This window comes from Andrena cerasifolii, chromosome 5 (assembly GCF_050908995.1).
Source record: "Andrena cerasifolii isolate SP2316 chromosome 5, iyAndCera1_principal, whole genome shotgun sequence".
Classification (NCBI taxonomy): Eukaryota; Metazoa; Arthropoda; class Insecta; order Hymenoptera; family Andrenidae; genus Andrena; species Andrena cerasifolii.
Genome location: NC_135122.1, coordinates 1,262,501 through 1,282,569, shown reverse-complemented (window position 1 = coordinate 1,282,569; position 20,069 = coordinate 1,262,501). Strand labels below are relative to the sequence as shown.

Sequence of the window (20,069 nt, the reverse complement as noted above, 5' to 3'; positions counted from 1 at the left end):
AAACAATTCACTCACTGGTATAACATAAAATTTTACCTTTATTTTTACTGTAACGAGGTTTCAACACTTCAAGTATTTTAATAATTAAATGCGTATTAAACAATAGTAATACACAAACTGGTGGTTATGGTAATCGCAAAAATAGTAGTACTAATAAAAATGGTAAATGTGGTAATTGATAAAACAAAACTGGTAAAAATGGTAATAACGGTAATATGATAATATGGTAATGAGCTCCGCGGGTGATCAGTCCCTTTTTATAGGGCTATTGGTCACTTCTTCTCCAGGTTTGTCACATGACAATTAGGACGATGGGAGATGAAATCTCCCAACCATCTACCGTGGGATTCACCTGAATAAATTGTTCCAGCGGGCTATCCGAGAGTTTTGTTTACTGCAGAATTTGAGCTATTGCGCACCTATTTCGGTGTCTTCTCCGTGACTTAAGACGGATTTCTGCCGTTATACGAAACCCTCAGCAGCGTCGATAGTTAAATTCTTATTTTAATTCATATATTAGATTGTTACGCTTTTGGGTCTCGACGTACTCTGTACGATTGGTTCCGTACAGCCTACATACTAGGGATTGAAGTTAATATACTGTTGTGCCAAGGCGCCTGGGGTCGAGATTCTGGCTAGAATCTCGGGGAGCACCGGGTCGTCCTTCGCAGTCGTCGTCCAACGGGCTCCGATAGGTTCGGGTGATAATGCCGGGACGAGGATATTCGGTTAGAAACCGAAGGTAGGGGATCGTTGCGGGTTAAAGAGTTGGAACTCACCGTAAGGTTAAACAAGTTTATTCTGTCCCGATCTGGGTGACAGGAGAAGCGCGTACTGTATCGTGTGTCTGTCGTTAGTCAGAGAGCGCCCGCTCGCAGTTTGTACAGAGTCTTATAGCTAAATCGGGGCGAAGCGGGGACCAGAGGGGTCACGTCCTTCAGGTCGCTCTTGGGCGTTTTCGGCGGAAACGCTGACGGTGCTCGCGGGTTGCTGCCCGCGCTTTGACGCTCGCGCGTGTTATCGGAATGTGCGGTGGTTGTAACTGTCGGTCCTTGGCCGGTTACAACAGCCCATCTGATTCATCGAGCAAAAAAATCACATTTGTCATTGACGTATGGAACAATAGCGGCACAGGCCTTAATTATAATAGGATTGATGATCTACTATTTCTGGAATCCACTGAAGACCCTATGCAAGATACGGTTCCTGAGGAAACGGGGCCCGAAACACGAACCTGAGGAAGCTTCAGCCAATCAACCTGCTGCAATACCGTTGCAAGAATCGTCTCTTTCGGAAAACAGACCATCGTTGCCTATTCAGAGAGCAATAATAAACTGTTAGAAATATGTATAATAACAAACCCTGACAGTCCAAGGACTATGGGAATCCCCTTGTCAGAAATTGTTGTTAGTTACGATTTTTCTAATGTTCTTTTCCTTCTTTGATAATAATTTTGTTATTTTATAATTTTGATCTTGTTTTTATGTGACTGTCTGTAGTGCATTAACGAAATGGCATCGTCTAGTCAGTCGCACCAAAATTCCGCAGAACGGCGACTATTTATCAGCCGTTTGGCGCCGTATACTAAAAAAGAGAAGTTACTCGAGATATTCCGCCCGTATGGAGTCAAGCACGCGGTGGTGACAAGGAAACCAACCGGAAATCAGGCATTCCTAACATTCCAAACACCAGAGGGAGCAAGGAAGGCTTTGGCTGCGGCGGACGTCGGAATAATATGCCATAAGAGGAAGTTGAGGGTGCTGATGGCGGATTCGTGGCACAGTACCAACCTAATTATCCCACGACCCGATGTGAACCCATTCCCTGGCCTTGATTTGCGTGAACGGATTCCACTCCCAATAGAATGTATTTCCAAAATTGTTAGCTATTTGCCGTTTGCAGACAGGAGGCGCTTAGAAATGGTCTCTAGAAGATGGCGACTTGGAAGCCTTGCCTCATATCACGGTCTTCGCCATATCGACCTGAATAACTGGTGCTGGCCCAATGCATGGGAAGGAAAGACAGTAAGCACGGAGTCTTTTTACTGGCTCATGAAGAGAGCAGGTAGCCACCTGAGAAGCATAGGAATAAACGAGGAATCCTTGGCAAAATGTTTAAGGCCTCAGGTTATCTCCATTGCTATAAGATGTTGCCCTGAACTCGAAACAATAAATCTAACCTCTTTGACGATCAGACCAACAACGTTGAGGGAAATGGAATCCGTAGCCTCACGATTGACCCGCCTCATATTAGGGAAATGCGACGGACCAGTGGACCCAGGGTTGTTCAATGTGCTCTCATCTGCCAGACACCTGAAATCGTTCTGTGCACTGGGAACAAACATTACCGGCAGATCATTGTTAGCTGTAAACAAAGATCTTCAACAGCTCACCCTTCACGACTGTACAATATTAAAATCCGAAAATTTATCAAAAATGCTCCAGGAGTTGCAGAGCTTAGACTATTTAGACATAAGTACAGGGTGTCCCACTTAGGAATGGACAGCGCGATATCTCTTAAAGTATTGTCGATAAAAATATAAAAAAAATAGGGAATTGCATGGTTCGAGGGGGCCCATTTATTAGCGCGAACGAATTTTGTTTTCGATTATTATTTTAAAAGGCACGATGGTCAAGTTCGGGTTTTCAAATGGAACTATTTTTTTTTGAAGACCTGAGTTGATAGTGCGTTCCAAGACAAATTCAATAAGCTTTAATGTATACACTTTATTTCCACTGGTTTTTAAGATATTGCGCTTGCAAATTTACTGATTTTCACTGCAAGAAACCCCTCTGGAATGGCAAAAAACCGGGGGCGGTCTTACTGGCGCCACGGGTGGCACTGCCTGTTGAAATGGATACTTACCTGCCAAAGGTCTACGCCAGAAATGGCAGGCCCAAAGGCTGGACAATTCTTTTCCGTCAGAAATGCTATTTAGGTAGGTACATCTGCGGTATCGAGAAGCGCATCGTTACTTTTATTTCGCACTTGCTTCTACGCTCGGATGGCCGGTTCTTTTGGGAGGGATGCAAGTTGGATTGGTTAGGTTAGGAGGAGTGAAAGTTGCTAGACTAAATTTCAACCATAGGGAGCAGATTGTATCAGAACCAATCGGATTTGCATCCCTCACAAACGGCTGCTCTCTTGAAGAGGCCCTCGTCACAGCAACACCTCCTCCCCAATGCCCACCTTCTCTCGCACGAAATACGTCAACGCACGCTTTTGTTTTGATATCGAAGCTCGTGTTTATACTCGAGAGGATCACGCGTCGACAGCAGGCTACCCCTTTTCTTCCTGTGTCTCTCCACGAGGATTATTGCCGGTGGATTGTAGGAGCGTAGATGTCTGGACGCCAGTTATTGAATTCAGGAGACGATAGAAACACTTTATTACAAAACACACATGTACTATAATTAAAGTAAATCGTATTCCTCTCGGGCAGGAGTCGCCCGACGCTCGTCAAGGAGAAGGTGGGCATTGGGGAGGAGATATTGCTGTGACGAGGGCCTCTTCAAGAGAGCAACCGTTTGTGAGGGATGCAAATCCGATTGGTTCTGATACAATCTGCTCTCTATGGTTGAAATTTAGTCCAGCAACTTTCACTCCTCCTAACCTAACCAATCTAACTTGCATCCCTCCCAAAAGAACCGGCCATCCGAGCGTAGAAGCAAGTGCAAAATAAAAGTAACGATGCGCTTCTCGATACCGCAGATGTACCTACCTAAGTAGCATTTCTGACGGAAAAGAATTGTCCAGCCTTTGGGCCTGCCATTTCTGGCGTAGACCTTTGCCAGGTAAGTATCCATTTCAACAGGCAGTGCCACCCGTGGCGCCAGTAAGACCGCCCCCGGTTTTGCCATTCCAGAGGGGTTTCTTGCAATGAAAATCAGTAAATTTGCAAGCGCAATATCTTAAAAACCAGTGGAAATAAAGTGTATACATTAAAGCTTATTGAATTTGTCTTGGAACGCACTATCAACTCAGGTCTTCAAAAAAAATAGTTCCATTTGAAAAACCGAACTTGACCATCGTGCCTTTTAAAATAATAATCGAAAACAAAATTCGTTCGCGCTAATAAATGGGCCCTCTCGAACCATGCAATTCCCTATTTTTTTAATATTTTTATCGACAATACTTTAAGAGATATCGCGCTGTCCATTCCTAAGTGGGACACCCTGTAGATGCGATGATTTGACAGATCACAGCATTCTACAAGCATTAATCGACAATACTAACCTACACTCCACTTTATAGGTAATAAGGTTTCATTTTTGCTCGTTTAAAGAGATTGGTCCTGAAATGGAAACAGAGGAGGACAATGAGGCAGCCCAGAGAGGAGAGTTTGTTGAGCTAAAACTGGGGCCAGTGGAGATAGCGGTTTCCTTTCCCTGCAAGTACAAAAATGTGACTAACCTGAGCCTTACGTTTTGCGGATGGGTAGCCTCTGGCCTCATTTTGGAAATTGCGCTGCATATGAAGGATGTAACGTCCTTGAACATTAGCGGATGCACCAACATCAAGGGGGAATTCACGCTAGAACTACTGCGACAAATGAAGAATCTCAGGATTCTGACTGCACACAACATGCATCCCAGCGTCGGAGGTTGGTTTCTGCAGTTCCTCAATGGCTTGGTGGAGGTCCACTGTAGGGAAAGTCAAGGAATTTCCGACGAGGACATCTGCGGTTTGCTGCGAGAGGCCCCCGAAATAGGCATAGTTGACGTAGAGCGGTGCCAAAACATCGGTAAACCTACATTAACCTGCGCCTACGAGGTAGTAACAAGGGATCACAGGACCAAGCAAATACACATATGTATCGGCAGTACCCAAATTACGCGATCAACAAGGTACAAACGCAACCATTTTCTGCACGTAACGCACAACTGTATGTATGAGCCCCTATTTCAAACCACTTAATTGTAACAGGATTGCATTGTGACAATGTGCAAACATTATGGGAACTCCCTAGTCCAATGCAACCTGAGCATATACGTCCATATACATATACGACCATAAACGCTACCGAACCTTACACCTTCAATATACATGGTCGAGGACGACGATGGTTCCAAGGAGGGAGGGATGTTACGTTCGGAACGTAAGATTTTTCTTTTTGGTCAGGGTATGCATCAACAACGCCTACCGTTATGGGAAATCTCTTGTTGATCATACTCCTGCCTATTAATTAATATTCTTGATAGAGTAAAAACCTCTCTCTTGGAGCGTCGTCGCCTCGACACATTGCCGTTCCGCGCAATAGATAAGGCGGTGCTGACGCAGCGGCGTTCTCACGAGATAGTCGCGTGCGAAACGACCAGTGGTTCTCCTATTGTGCCGAATCCGTTTTGTGTAAGCGGCAGGGATGTATTTCAACAATGCCTTGCAGCATTGTGGGGGAGCCCTCGTTGAGAGCACCTCTGACCGTCGCGTTAAAAAATTGTAATATGACCACTAACGATTACAGCAGGAATGCACAGACTGGATCGTTTCTTAGAAGATTGACAGAATTGTATACCCTACATCCGGTGCAGGAAACCGCGCCTTCCCACGGTTTTGTCGCACGTGCGAATTATTAATTAATTAAAAATTGTTGTTAAAGTCAAATGCTTAATACAATTTCTGATAGTCCAACGACTGTGGGATTCCCCTAGTCAGAAATTGTGTATGAAATTGTGTTGTGAAATTATGAACATTGAGGGAGAGCCCTCAGCTGTGCGAAATTGTATGTTTTTCAAGATGTGGGATTTCGTGTTTTCCTGTACGTGCGAATGTTCCGTAGAGATTGATCAAATATTTGAATCAGGAATCTGATGGATAGACGTGAACACACACACACCGCCTCGTTAAGTAGACGGGCCCACGGTAGCGCGGCTGAGCGATAAAATGCAGCGTAAGCATTTTCGGTACGGACCCACTCTGGTCGTTGCCGAGAGCGTGAAGCTGCGACACTCTGTGACGATAAATCGTGAGGTGCGTGTCGCTGGGTCCGCAAGTGTTTTAGACCGAGAGTTCCCCGGTCTATTTTGAAACCGCGGAAAAGAATCAACCTTGTGAAATAATCATTTTACTAAACTTTGCTTACAATATTAATTTCTTAACTATAAACTAAAAGTATTATTCATTTCGTTCTGTTAAAATCACTATTATTCAGTCTCGTTTAAAATTCAATTCAGATCTATTCGTTAGATAACCAAGTGTGTGTGTGTTCGCGTTTCATCTCTTTTTCTGATTTAGATATATCATCAGAACACAGGAAACCATTCCAACCGAAAACCACAAAAATATATTTGTAAATACAATATCGACTGTCTAATGAGTTGCGCCTTTTATCTCTTTCTGTAAACTTTATTACATTGTTAATATTCGATCGAGTGTAACGATAATTTCTGACAATCAAAGCATTATGGGATTCTCCTAGTCAGGAGTTATCTCTGATTATTATTTTATGAAGTGATTCATTGAATATTTCCACAGTTTGTTATGTTCTTTTGCTTTCATTCACTTTTACAATATTAAACCTTTATTATCATAAATTATACTCATTAATTACCTGTCTGATTCCATTGAAAAGACCCATATGGGACTAGAGCACCAACGATCCCAACATCTACCCCTTTTCCTTCTGATAAGGTAAATAGATATTTAAAAATTAAAGGAATTGACTGTTACGAGTGCGGCGAGCCTCCTTGCTTTTTATTTACCCAATACAGCACTTTCCGATAGTCTAAAGACTGTGGGGTACCCATAATCGAAAATTGCGTGTATAAATGTGCCGCTCGAACACTAGAGCCCGCAGCACGTAACAATGTCGAAACGAGAGCGGTATCGTCAATTTGGACAATGTCGAGGGACCGGGGACTCATTGGGTAGCGTATGCGAAGAGAGGGCGTCGAGCTGAATACTTCGACAGCTTTGTGAATCTTCGACCGCCTAAGGAATTGGTACAATATCTGGATAAAGATGTAGTGAAAATCGAATACAATCGAATGTCTTATCAGAAGTACGATCAGAGCAATTGTGGATAACTATGTCTACGCTTTCTACAAACGATTGGCCGCAAATTTAAGGATTGACTTCTCACCACTTTGATTCAGTACGGGTCCAGTCGTAAAGCTTGGAATATGTCGTTAACATTCACTCTAACCGGCAAGAGTAGCACCCTCGCGGTGAGCTACTTTCCACTCATAGATTTGAGCGACAATGATTACGAGCTTGGTCTAACAACCTTTGAAACTTATCACAGAATACCGAACATCGACTCGAGCAACGATAAATTCTACTTCGCCGTAAACTATGATGTCAACAGCAGCGTTGACATCATCCATGAATACATTACGATTCCCCACGGTACCTACGAACTAGACGCCATTGCCAAGTATTTGAAGCAGCGATTACTCGAACGGTATCCTCAAAATCTCGGTGGCACCGATGACAACAATGACGATGGTGACAACGATATGTATCCTATACTGTTGCGCGCCAACAACACCACCATGAAAAGCGAGCTGTACTGTCGGTTCGCCGTAGACTTTACAAAAAGCCCAATAACATTGGGTCGTTACTGAGATTCTCGACGAATCGGGTATTAGAACCGGGACAGTGGCACGAATCGGACGATCCGATTAATATCATGAACGTGAACATTATTCGCGTAGAATGTATCGTGACCGCTGGTGCGTACAACAATGGGACACGTGTACACACGATACATGAATTTTCTCCGGGAATCCCACCAGGATATAAGATATCGGAAACACCCGCACAGATCATTTACCATCCAATCACCGCACAGGTCATTTCGGATCTAACGATACGCGTTGTGGATCAAGACGGACGGTTGCTTGAATTTCGAGGTGAAGAGATTACCATCAGACTGCACGTACGACGACGACGACGACGATAATACGCGTGGTGAGAACGAAAGAGATGCTTGTATTGAACGACTCCAGAAACCCGTTTCTTCCAAGTGAAATTGTTTACAACAACAACTGCAACAGCTTTGATCACGCTAAAAAGAAGAGGCTCACTGCTGCGAACATTGCATTTTTTAAATCATTGGGATTCATTGTACGCATTTAAGTTGAAAAAAATGGTTGACATTCTAAACATTGGAGGGAAGACGACGTTTGATGATCGCATCGTCAAGCTCGAGACTCACACATACAACCCTTACGTCAACACGACGTTTGGGTACAGCGATGAGATAAGAATACCTATACAGCAGCAGGATTTATACACATTGCCATGTGAATGTTTCCTCTACCTGGAGGGGAAGTTGGAGATAAATAAGCCAAACGATGCATTAACGGCGACGTTGGGAAATAATTGCATAGCGTTCTTATTCGATGAGATTCGATACGAGCTGAATGGCGTGGAGATTGATCGTAACAGAAACGTTGGAATAACTAGCACGCTTAAAAACTATGTGTTGGTAACACCTGGCGAAGCCAAAAATATGGAGATTGCTGGATGGTGCTTAAAACGACGCGATGGACCCATATTGAAAAATCATTTCAATTTTTGCCTCCCACTCAAATATTTGCGGGGATTTTGTGAGAACTATAAACGCATGATTATTAATGCGCGTCACGAATTGATTTTAATATGATCGCGCAACGATAACAATTCTCTAATAGGATCGCCGATGTTGGAGCCAGAAATTTAATTACTTAAAGTGCAATGGCGGATGCCTCACGTGACGCTAAACGATGTTACTAAGCTATTGCTGTTACATGCTCTGGAAAGTGGACAAAACCTGAGAATTTGTTTTCAATAGTGGTGTTACGTCCCGATATAGGACTCCTGTAAATCACCCCGAGCGGTTGGAATGATTTACCGGGTTCTTGCTCTATCGAAGGGCTAAGGCCCACCTTGACTATACTTACCGGGAATATGGAAGGTGACAAGGGGTTGAAAGAATAAAGTACAGGGGATATAAGGGAGAAACGTTAAGAATAAATATATTGTTACATAAATAAGATTATCCTACCTCGAGACAGCGCTTCGTCTCAGCTGTCGCTCGCTGTGTCGCTCGGGTGTCGCGCGGCACGCTTGCCGACTCGTGTTTCGGTCGCTCGCAGTGTCGCTGACCCATGGGTAGGTTGTGGTCGCTCGCTGTGCTTCTCGGATGTCGGTGGCCTAGAGCCCGTCGTACCGCACTGTCTCTAACGTACTTCTAAGCGGTCCTACGTCGGTCTCGATTGACGTGCAAGGGCTCTCCCGGCTATGCCGTTTCCTGTGTGTCGGACGGAGTTACCCTTCTTACGAATTACTATCGGCCGATCGCGCTTCGCGGAATCTGCGTGGAGACGTGGTCGCGGTATCTAGACGGTCCTCTGGTCCGTCGCGACTTCCTAACTCGAGCACTCGAATAAGAATGAATCTTTTAGCGGCTCCCGATCACGGGCCGAACCTCGAACGATCCCTACGAATGGGGGAAACTGCCCCGTCGGCAGCTGTCGCTTGCTTCACCAATTCCCTGATTATTGAGAAATAATTGGGGAATTGGGCCGAGCGCGGTCGCTGTCCCCATCGCTGTTGCCACGGGCTCAGCACCACTCGATTGCTACACGCGAGGCGATTCCGCTGGATTGCCCTTGCGAAACAAAAGCGACGCGTGGACAGCAAGCACGGGATGGACCTAAAGGGCCCATGTAACACCACCCCACTTAGACACGAAACGGCCTCGGGAGGCTGTTTCGTCGTCAACCCGTGCGTAGCTGTCGGCGCGTACGCTTTTTCCGCGTCTTAATACTATGAATAACGCACTTAAAACTAGGGGATGCAAGGAGAAACTAATGAATGAGTCATAATTAACCCATAAAAGAAAACCCATATATTGTTATAAAATAATTTACAGAAAAGAAAAAAAACAAGGTAATGGCGCTGGTGGGTGGTGATAAATGGCCTGATCGCTCTGCTGCGAATAGAAATGAAAAACCGAAAAAATTAGAATCGGATCGCGTCACTTTTAAGTGTTACAATTTTGTTGGTATTTATCTAATGCGAGAGGTGCTCCTTTATTCCGCTCCGGCGGGGATCACCCAGGGCACATCCCGGGGTTTGGGAGGCTCCAACGGCCTTGGTGCCTCCAGAATCGGGAAGGCCGGGAGAAATCGCGGTTCTGCTTCCACCATTGCCCGGATACAACCGGTGCAATTTCCGGGCACAGACCATCTTAGATGGCGCCTCCGGCACTGGGTGCACCTGGTTAGTGCGACGGCCCTGGTCTCACTCGCCAACCAGTGCACCGCTAGCTTGCGGTAATCGTTGAAATTTTCCGGTGGGTTCGTCCACGCGCATACCCCGCACAGTGTCTGGGTTTTTAACGCCCAGACGCGTCCGTCCTCCCCCGTGCACGTCGTCTCCGGACGCACGCATAGCCTCCGTCCGAAGGGTCCTTGGAGGCGGCGCGGGAGGACGGCCTCTGCCAGGGATGCGCGGACGTGCTTTGAATCGTTAAAGGTGCGATACTCCATTTTCTCGTTGTTGTAAGAATTTTCTAACGACTGTCTCTCGCTCGCTTGATTGATGTCTTATATGCTATTGTCCCTACTACCTAATTTTCGCAGCAGAGCGCATCGCGAGGATTGATTCTACAGGTATCGCGTGGGGTTTATTGCTACGGTCAGCAGCTACGGTCTAGAATATTTCGAAGTATGGCTCGGAGCCCGCGAACTTTCTCGCTTGTTCTACCTGAGTTTTTTCATTTGTCCTCGTGGGCGGTATAACGGGTAGGTCTGGAGGAAAGGATGTAATAGCAAGAGGACGGGGTCTTGAAATTATTTGCGGAGGGGGACGGGATGGTACCATCTCTATATCCACTTTTGTCTTGGTCCTTGAGGGCTTGCGATGTTGTGTGCGGCGTGCCTTCAAAAAACGGTATCCAATCCAGACAATAAGGAGAACGATGAAAATTCCTCCCAGTCCGGGCAGTCCATAGGTAACATAAGTTGTTAGGTTTTCGGTACGATGATGGGTGGCCAGCTCCCTTGCTTGTCTTTCGATGTCTTCCAGGGCGACTGCGTTTGCTACCGCATGGGCGTCGTGAAGGGTCCCCTGGGGCTCCTTTCCTTGATGGTCGGACAAGATTTTTACGTGGTGTTCCGTGAGCGTTGGCAGGATTCCTGAGATGTCTATGTCGATGGATGGTTTGTAAACGGTTGTCAATGTCTCGGTGTCAACTCCGGATGCCCAAACCTGATCGGTGCCGATCTTAGCCTGACAATCTCTCTTCAGTTGTAATATTCCTGCCCCCCGGAGCATTTCATATCCGGCCGCGTGCTTGTTGCATTGGATCTGCAGGGCCTGGGTGTCTTTGATGGAATATAACCAGGTGTTGGGTGCGACCATCTTCTTGAGGAAGGTTCGACTTCCGGGAAGGGCCTTGATGTTGCAACTAGACCACTTGATGTTCTGTGGTCTTAACAACGCATCCGTCTCGCAGCTCGGTGCGTTCTCCAAGTCCTGGAGCGGTATACTGAGTTCGCACATGTACATCCGAGGGTGCTTCCTGCATGCTGTGATGTAGTTCTCGTTGGGCATGAAGTATTGGGTATTGGTTTGGCTGATTGCCAAATACTGTGTTCTTGGTACTATGAATATAGGGGTAGAGACATTGGTTGAGATAGACTGGAACGAAGGGCACGGTTGTAGGTGATAAAGGTCGAAGGGAATTTGGTCTAGTAAGGGGATGTCGAGTGACAAGATGATTCGTCCCTGTATGTAGGCTACGTTTAATTTGGTCACCCCTTGTAATTGTTCGGAATTTAATTCTTCTGGAGTCAGCGGGAATTCGTATGGCGTGGTTTCGCGAATTCGTTCGCAAGTTTGCGCAAGCTGACTGGGGGACAATACGGCCGGATGTAAGATACCGAGTTTCGCGAACGTAAGCGCGTCCGCAATTATGATGAGCGCGGTCACGTACTCGTCCACGTGCCTGGTCATCAAAAATGTCCATGTCGAAAAGGCTGATTGTAATTCTACTTTTGTTTCTCGTTCGTCTAATTGTAATGTACCCGCCGTTATTTCCTTAATTCTATCGCCCATGTTTTGCACGGAACCCGTTACAGCTTTTAGTGTGTTGTGTATATCCTGGAATTCGGATTTTACAATGTGTGTTTGGTTTCCTAACAGTTCGGCTAAGTGGTTTTGATCCTTGTACAGTTTATCTATTTCCTTATTGTAATATTGGGCGTCGTCGCTATCTAAAGTTCCGAAAAGGGCCTTACTCAGCGATCCGATGAATCCTAACGGTACCGATCGCCTGGTGCGGCGGAGCGGTGATTTTCCCAGAATGCTGAGTAGCAGTTCCTCGTAGCGTTTACTGTCGAGGAGTTTTCGTTGCAAGGCCGCGTTAAGGGCGTCGGCCGGGCAAGGCGTCCAATTATTTGTATTACATATTGCCTTCATCCGGTCTATCTGGGGTTGAAACTGCGGTCTCGAAGCTAGTACTTCCGCGACTCCTATGCCAGTAACCAGCCTCCATTGGGTATGGAATACTCGGAGGGGTCTGATCCTTTCGTAGTACAAGCCCGGGTTGTGGGTCAATTGCGATATCCTGTAGTCTCCGTCGATAGTAGTATGGCAATGGGGGTTCTAATTCAAATTTGAGTTTCAAGGTCATGATCATGACCTTGAAACTCAAATTTGAAAATTTGTTTTTTTGTCGGCGGGCTGGCGGCGGATGACGTCATAGAGATGGCGGAGTGGTGGGGGGTATCATCGAGGAGGAGGAGGAGGAACCGCGGGGTGACGGTGCGCTACTCTGGAGCGTGGTACAGACTGTCGGTAAGGAAGGTGCTACTCTGGAGCGTGGTACAACAGACTGTCGGTAAGGAAGGAAATATTAATTTTATGATATTAATATAAATGAAAAAACTTCTCGGGGCGACGGGGCTCGAACCCAAGACCTCCGCGGTACGAGTCAGCCGCCTAACCAACTCCCCCAAACGCCGTCTCTGACATTAGTCTTTTCCGAATGGTACATATAGCGAAACCAACGGAGCGTCACATATGTGACACACACACACACACACGCACACGCACACGCACACGCACACACACGCGCGCACACACACACACACACACCGTTTGGCAACGTCGGCGTATAATAATAATTTATTTTTATGAGAAATTTTATCAGAAATTGTTTCGGACTATGTCGGGAAAGATCGGCGTTTCTCAACACCGCGTCTTCGAGGGAAAGAGAGGAGCATTACTTTAAAGTTAAAATTCTAGGAGGGAAAGAGACACCACTACATAGGGGATAGAATCGCATGCATTCTAAAGCTAACTGTATTTCAAAGCGTTCCGATTTAACGTCGCTGCGTATCGCGCGATCTCGCGTAATTCGACTCCTCTGGAGCAGCCGTGCAGGGTGATGTCACTTGGCGGCGCGAAGAATGAAATGTAACACAGAAACGCGGAATCTTAAAATTAGATGACGGGGAGAATGATGGATGAATGAAATGGTACAAATCATAAAAGAATATAATTTAACATTTTTTACTACGAGCATCATGCACAATATGATTGATTGCACATGTTAACAATTCACAATCAATCAATGAATGCTGTTCGAAGTGTTCGCTTTCAGAAATTAATTTTACATAATCTGTTGGCGCGGTAGCGCTACGTAGAGCGTCTACGAAAGTGGCATATTTACTGCTTACAGAGTACATATTTTCAGTTAGCCACGTATACATATGTTCAATGCAATGATTGTACGCGAATAATTTACACATCGTGGCTTCAGTCATATATATGACAACGCGATTATCGGTGATTTTAATAAGTTGATCATCATGCATACGCGTGAACTCTAGTCGTAAATGATCAATTATAATGTGAGTTTGGGGCGATGTTGCGTTGCTGCGTAATCGTTGGAGTATGTCCACCTCGTTTTGTAGCAGGAGCTTCCACGTAGACATTGAAAAGCTTAACTCGCTGCCTTTATTGTCGGCTATGGCGATCTCAACGTGACACAAATCCATACCAATGCGAATTCCTATAGTTAGACGTTTATAAGCTGTTGCAGTCAGTGGATAATCACGCCCCAGGATCCGTACGATTGATGGTTTCGATGTTTTCATCGTTTTTAGCGATACGGATCCAGAACTGTAAGAAACAAGTACATGAAATTGATACTTCGGTCGTTTGCGTTTACAGTGAATGAAGTAAATGAAAAGTGTATAGTAACGTGTACATACCTCATACTGGATTGTTGATGATGATGTAGTTGTTGCTGCTGTTGTTCACATTTATTTGGAAACCCACCATCGTTGCCGGCTGCGCAGGATGAATCGTTTAAGCTGTGTTTGTACATTTTGATGTGCACTATATTTTTTACGGAGTACCGTCTGTTCCGTCAAAGTCACTGAGGCTACTGAGCGATTGATGGAATAGCGTCCAAGAGCTCGGCTTAAATAGAGGTGCAATTGCCTCCCCCACCACAGCATTTTATTTTAAAGCTACCATTTTTTCCATAATGTTTTCCAATCTTAACATCGCAGCATATCGCGCGATTGTATGTAATTTGAGCCCCACCTTCAAGGATAAAAGTCTCGACACGTGTTGAATGTAATATAATATCTGTGAAAGCGCCGAATCTTAGAATTATGCGGCGTCAGCAGAAACTGTGTCGGATGATTTTGCGCGCTAATTCGTCATACGCGCGAATCATAGAAAGAATTATGCTGTATCGGTAGAAACTGCACAGAACCATGCTGGGACGGATCGTCGTTTTTGCATGCGGTGCATTCGAGGGAGGGGGTACGCCAAAAGAGGTAGGCAGAGATACCAAACCATGGTATGAGTCTTAAAAAGCGCACTCTAAACTGCACAAAGCCTCAAATCGTTGCAACGTGTTGCGAGGAAAAGACATATTTCATTTACAACCATGGGAGAATTCGCGCAAGTAGAACGCCAATTGTTGGATCAATCTGCGCGATTGATTTCACAGGAAGAATACCTCGCGTGGGAAGAACGGTGCAACGAGTGCATCGAATCGTTGGAAGAACACAGCCGAGTGAAACGCCCGCGATTATCGATCGGTGTTCAGCAATCGCTGGTTGCTCGAATCGCTCATCTCGAAGGACTAAAATATTCGTTGCGCGGACGTTTCGTGCATGAAGGTGCTGGACATTCGAGCACAGGACTTTTGTGGCGCGAAATAGGCACTGCGTTCGATACCCGCGTATTAACTGGTGCAGTGTTAAATTCGAACTATATCGAGCCGCGCAACTTCCTCGAGGATGCGGGGACCATTGTGCTGGAGTATGTACGAGGCGCCTTGAGGAAACGTCAGAACCTCAAAGTGAACACTGTGTTCAACGGCGAATTTGTGGCGGGGGACAAACATGCTTGCAAAAGCATCAATACCCGGAACTGCGAACTCTTCGGTACATGTGATCTACAGGAGTGGTACCAACGATGCGTCATCGAACCCACCCTGGCATCGTTGGAAGAGTTTCAGTAACGCGATAGTGGATGGGCATTGATGAGGATTCTCAACCTAACCGTCAACGTTAATAAGTACAATCCGCTGCGCGCAGGGTGCCACTTCAAGTTGCCACGGGAAATATTGATGAAGAAAGCGACAATTAGCGTACGATCCGAGGATAACGCCTGCTTCGCGCGGGCAGTGGTCGCAGCTCTCCATCCCGCCGAAAGAAACCCTCATCGACCAAGTTCATATCCACATTATACATTGGTGCTAAATCTCCAAGACATTGAGTTTCCAATGTCCCTAGAGCAGCTTGGGAAGTTTGAGCGGCAGTACGGCATCTCCGTCAACGTGTACACGTTCGGGATGGAGAAAGGATCGACGGTCTTTCCGCTGCGTCTCACCAGCCAAAAGAGGGATCGACACGTCAATCTGCTCTACACGCCGAATCATGAGCACGGCGATGTAGGGCACTTTGTGCTGATCAAGAACTTATCCCGACTGGTGAGCATGCAGTTGAGCAGGCACAGAGAAAAAAAATACATCTGCGATCGGTATGTACATAAACTTATGAAACGTTGAAAAATATCGTTGAAAAAAATTAAATAAAAAAATTTTTGATTTTTTGCAGATGCATGCACTACTTTGGATCTGCCGAGAAGTTGGAGGCCCATTCGCTGGACTGCGGGCAAATGAATGATTGCGCCATCCTGTTGCCCAGCGTAGGAAACAATCTGCTCAAATTCAGCAACCACTGTATGAAGGAGCGGCTCCCCTTCGTGGTGTACGCCGATCTTGAGTGCATCATTGAAAAAACAGAGGACAATCACCGAATGGGTGAAATGGATAGTAAATTGCGCGCGTATCAACACCATAAAGTGCACAGCATTGCATATTATATGCATTGCTCGTACGATACATCACTGTCGACGTATCGATGTCGCCGCGACGCGGATTGTGTTTCATGGTTCGTCAACGAACTGGAAAATTTTGCAAACTTCGCCAAACCCATTCTGACCAACAATGTTCCCATGCTTGATTTAACTCCCGAACAATGGGCGACATTTCGCGATGCAACACACTGTCATATTTGCGAAGAACCATTCAAGGCTGAAGATGTACGAGTTCGCGATCATTGCCATCTATCCGGACGCTTTAGAGGCCCAGCACATTCGGAGTGCAATTTAAATTATAAAAATGCGTTTTACATCCCCATAGTTTTCCATAATTTATCCGGCTACGATTCGCATTTCATTATCGAGGAAATAGCTACCGCTTTCGAAGGCAGCATTGACGTATTACCCATAACGAAAGAAAAGTACATTTCATTCACAAAAAATGTTGAAGATACGGCTGACTCAGACTCGCGAAAATGTATTAAATTGCGATTCATCGATTCATACAAATTTCTCAATACCAGTCTCGACAAATTAGCATCTTTTCTTAGCGCGGATAAATTAAAAATTTTACGATCCGAATTTGAAACATTATCCATCGAAGATTTCAATTTATTGACGCGAAAGGGTGTATTTCCATACGAATACCTTGATTGCGCGAACAAGCTGCAGGATCCATGCTTACCACCGCGCGAGTCATTCTACAGTTCGTTAACGGGTGAGACTGTATCCAAGAGCGATTACGCGCACGCCGAGATTGTCTGGCAGCGTTTCAGGATTAGAACTTTGGGCGAATACAGCGACTTGTATTTGAAAACAGATGTCTTGTTATTGGCAGATATTTTTGAAAATTTTCGCGAAAGTTGTATCAAGAGTTACGGATTAGATTCAGCGCATTATTATACTTTACCTGGCTTTACGTGGGATGCCATGCTAAAACATACCAAAATTACATTCGAATTGCTCACAGACATTGATATGGTCATGTTTATCGAACGCGGTATACGTGGCGGTTTAAGCCAATGTTCCGGAAGATACGCACACGCCAATAACAAGTACATGTCATCTTACAACCCATCGGAACAGTCATCGTACTTGATGTACTTTGACGTGAACAACTTGTACGGATGGGCAATGTGCCAGCCCCTACCATACGCCAAATTTCAATGGGTCGAAGATGTCGCAAATTTTGACGTGTCTTCGATCGCTGTCGATTCGCCCACGGGATACATTCTCGAGGTAGATCTGGAATATCCGCAACGTCTGCACGACGCTCACGCCGATCTACCGTTCTGCCCGACGCGTGCCAAACCACCTGGCAGCAGACAGGACAAGTTACTCGCGACGGTATACGATAAGCAGCGTTACGTTATCCATTATCGCAACCTGCAGCAGTGCACGAGTCACGGTCTTCGTATTACAAAGATACACCGCGCGCTTCAATTTGCTCAATCTCCCTGGCTCCGCGATTACATCGAACTCAATACACGGTTTAGAACATGCGCGACAAACGACTTTGAAAAAAATTTGTACAAATTGATGAACAACGCAGTATTCGGTAAAACTATGGAAAATGTGCGAAATCAGGTGGACGTAAAACTTTTAACACATTGGGAAGGGCGATATGGCGCGGAGGCAATGATCGCGAAACCGAATTTCCACAGCAGAAGTGTTTTTTCGGAAAATTTAATAGCTGTTGAATTGCGAAAACTCGAGGTGAAATTCAACAAACCGATATATGTGGGTATGTGCATTCTAGACATATCAAAAATTTGTTTGTACGAATTTCATCACGAGTACATGTCTCCACTATATGGCCAAAAATGTAAAATTCTATACACAGACACTGATAGCCTCATCTATCACATTCGATGCGATGATATCTACGAGTCCGTGAAACGCAATATCGATAGATTCGACACAAGCGATTATCCTACTGACAATACATATAATATGCCGCGCTTAAATAAGAAGGTTCCGGGGCTGATGAAGGACGAAAATAATGGGATGATAATAATCGAATTCGTAGGTCTTAGAGCGAAAATGTATGCACTTCGCGTAGACGGTAAAAAAGATACGAAAAAAGCGAAAGGCGTCAAGACCAACGTCATAGCCAGAACGATAACTTTCGACGACTACGCGCAGTGTTTGCAAAAGGAGATCGAAATGGTTCGCAGACAATCATGCATACGGTCTAAATTGCATAAAGTGTACACCATTTCAGAATCCAAAATCGCTCTAAGTCCATACGACGACAAGCGGTATATCGTACCCGATTCGACCGACACTCTGCCCTGGGGACATTATAAAATTCCGTTGTAAAATTCCATTATAAAAATATTATAAAAAAGAAATATGAACTTGATGAAACTACACATCATGTTGAGACGAAGTTTTCAAATTTGCGAAATCGGGAAAACTTCTTTTAATAAAAAAGGAACGCTTCGCCTTCTTCAAAAGGCTGCCATTTTAACATTTTTTTATATTTATTAATAAATTTACTACCATCGATAGCCACATTCGTATAGATTTTTCAAATTTGCGAGCGTGTTATAGCGGTGCGATGTCGTCGATGAAACTTTAGACTCGTGCTGCGCTGTTAAAGCTATACGTGATAGTGAATATTTCTATGATAAATCTCTTGTTGATTGCGAACTGCTGGCATTTGCCTTTGAATGATATTTTCGACGGCGCCGGCAGCAAAATGTTAAATAAATTGTACACATATGTACAACATTGTATTTATTGAACCATGTATTATTATTATTATTTTACAATACATTATTTTTATTTATCCAAGATTTGTGTGATTTATCAAACCCCAACCACTTGACGTATACCTTATCCCCCTTTCTACGCAGCACTTTTTCCACTAGATACACATCAGGATCGGTGACGCGTTGCAGCTCGTGTTCATAGAATCCTCCAGCAACGGGTTTTCCACAGGAATCGACGAGCAGATACGTCGCGGGATTAGTTGTCTGTACTTTGGCTATCTCGAACACCTCCGTTGTCCAATTCGGCGTATAGCCTTTATCGAAGATGGTTTAAATTTGCTCACGCGCACAAACTCGCCCAACTCGAATCTCGCTGGAGCAGCAATCTTTAGGTTGCTGTATACGGTGGCTAGCAGCTTGTCGGCGATCGCAGGGGTAACATCGCAAGGACGCATTCCGATGGTTCTATGTTTTCCCGCATTATACTCTGCAAGTAGACGCGGTAGCGAATCGGTCCATCTATAGGTTCCATTCAGCGTAAACAGTTTCCACATATTGTTCTTCAAAGTTCGATTGAAACGTTCTACGACGGAGGCCTTCATCACCGAATACGTTGAATAATGATTAATGTCATGCTTCTTCAAGAGTTTCTGCACATCGGTGTTGTAAAATTCTTTTCCTTGATCGGTTTGCAAATTTTTCGGATATCGATCTCTAAATATCTTTGCAAACGCTTTAGTCACCTCAGCGCCACTTTTAGTCTTGAGCGGCAACGCCCATGCATATTTGCTCAACACAACGATGACGGTGAGTATGTAGTGGTGACCCTGGTTGAATCGCGAGTATGGACGCATTTCTACAATGTCAGCTTGCCACAGATCGTCGTATCCACGCACTATGACGCGCCTCCGAGGAAAATGTCTTCGAGCTGGAGCGTGCAATTCCTCCACAAGTTGTAGCTTCTTGTGGCCATAGTTTTCTTCACTCATGGATTTCTTAAATGGCTGCATG

General features: G+C 45.1%; 2 protein-coding genes across 2 annotated transcripts in view; one reads left to right on the top strand and one right to left on the bottom strand.

Annotated features, from left to right (window-relative positions):
* LOC143368818 (uncharacterized) overlaps nt 1-20,069 on the bottom strand; it is a 252,712-nt gene that overhangs the window by 216,803 nt on the left and 15,840 nt on the right. The gene's annotated exons all lie outside the window — the stretch shown is intronic.
* LOC143368955 (uncharacterized) lies at nt 15,602-18,682 on the top strand. Its single transcript, XM_076812217.1, has 2 exons — nt 15,602-15,999; nt 16,077-18,682. The coding sequence occupies exons 1-2, from the start codon at nt 15,743-15,745 to the stop codon at nt 18,661-18,663; spliced, it is 2,844 nt and encodes a 947-aa protein (XP_076668332.1). The 5' UTR covers nt 15,602-15,742; the 3' UTR covers nt 18,664-18,682.

Bases quoted from the DNA above. Each gene is read 5' to 3' on its own strand.
- LOC143368955 (XM_076812217.1), top strand. From the start codon at position 15,743: ATGTCCCTAGAGCAGCTTGGGAAGTTTGAGCGGCAGTACGGCATCTCC. The intron at 16,000-16,076 runs GTATGTACATAA...GATTTTTTGCAG, and splicing joins AAAAAATACATCTGCGATCG to ATGCATGCACTACTTTGGAT.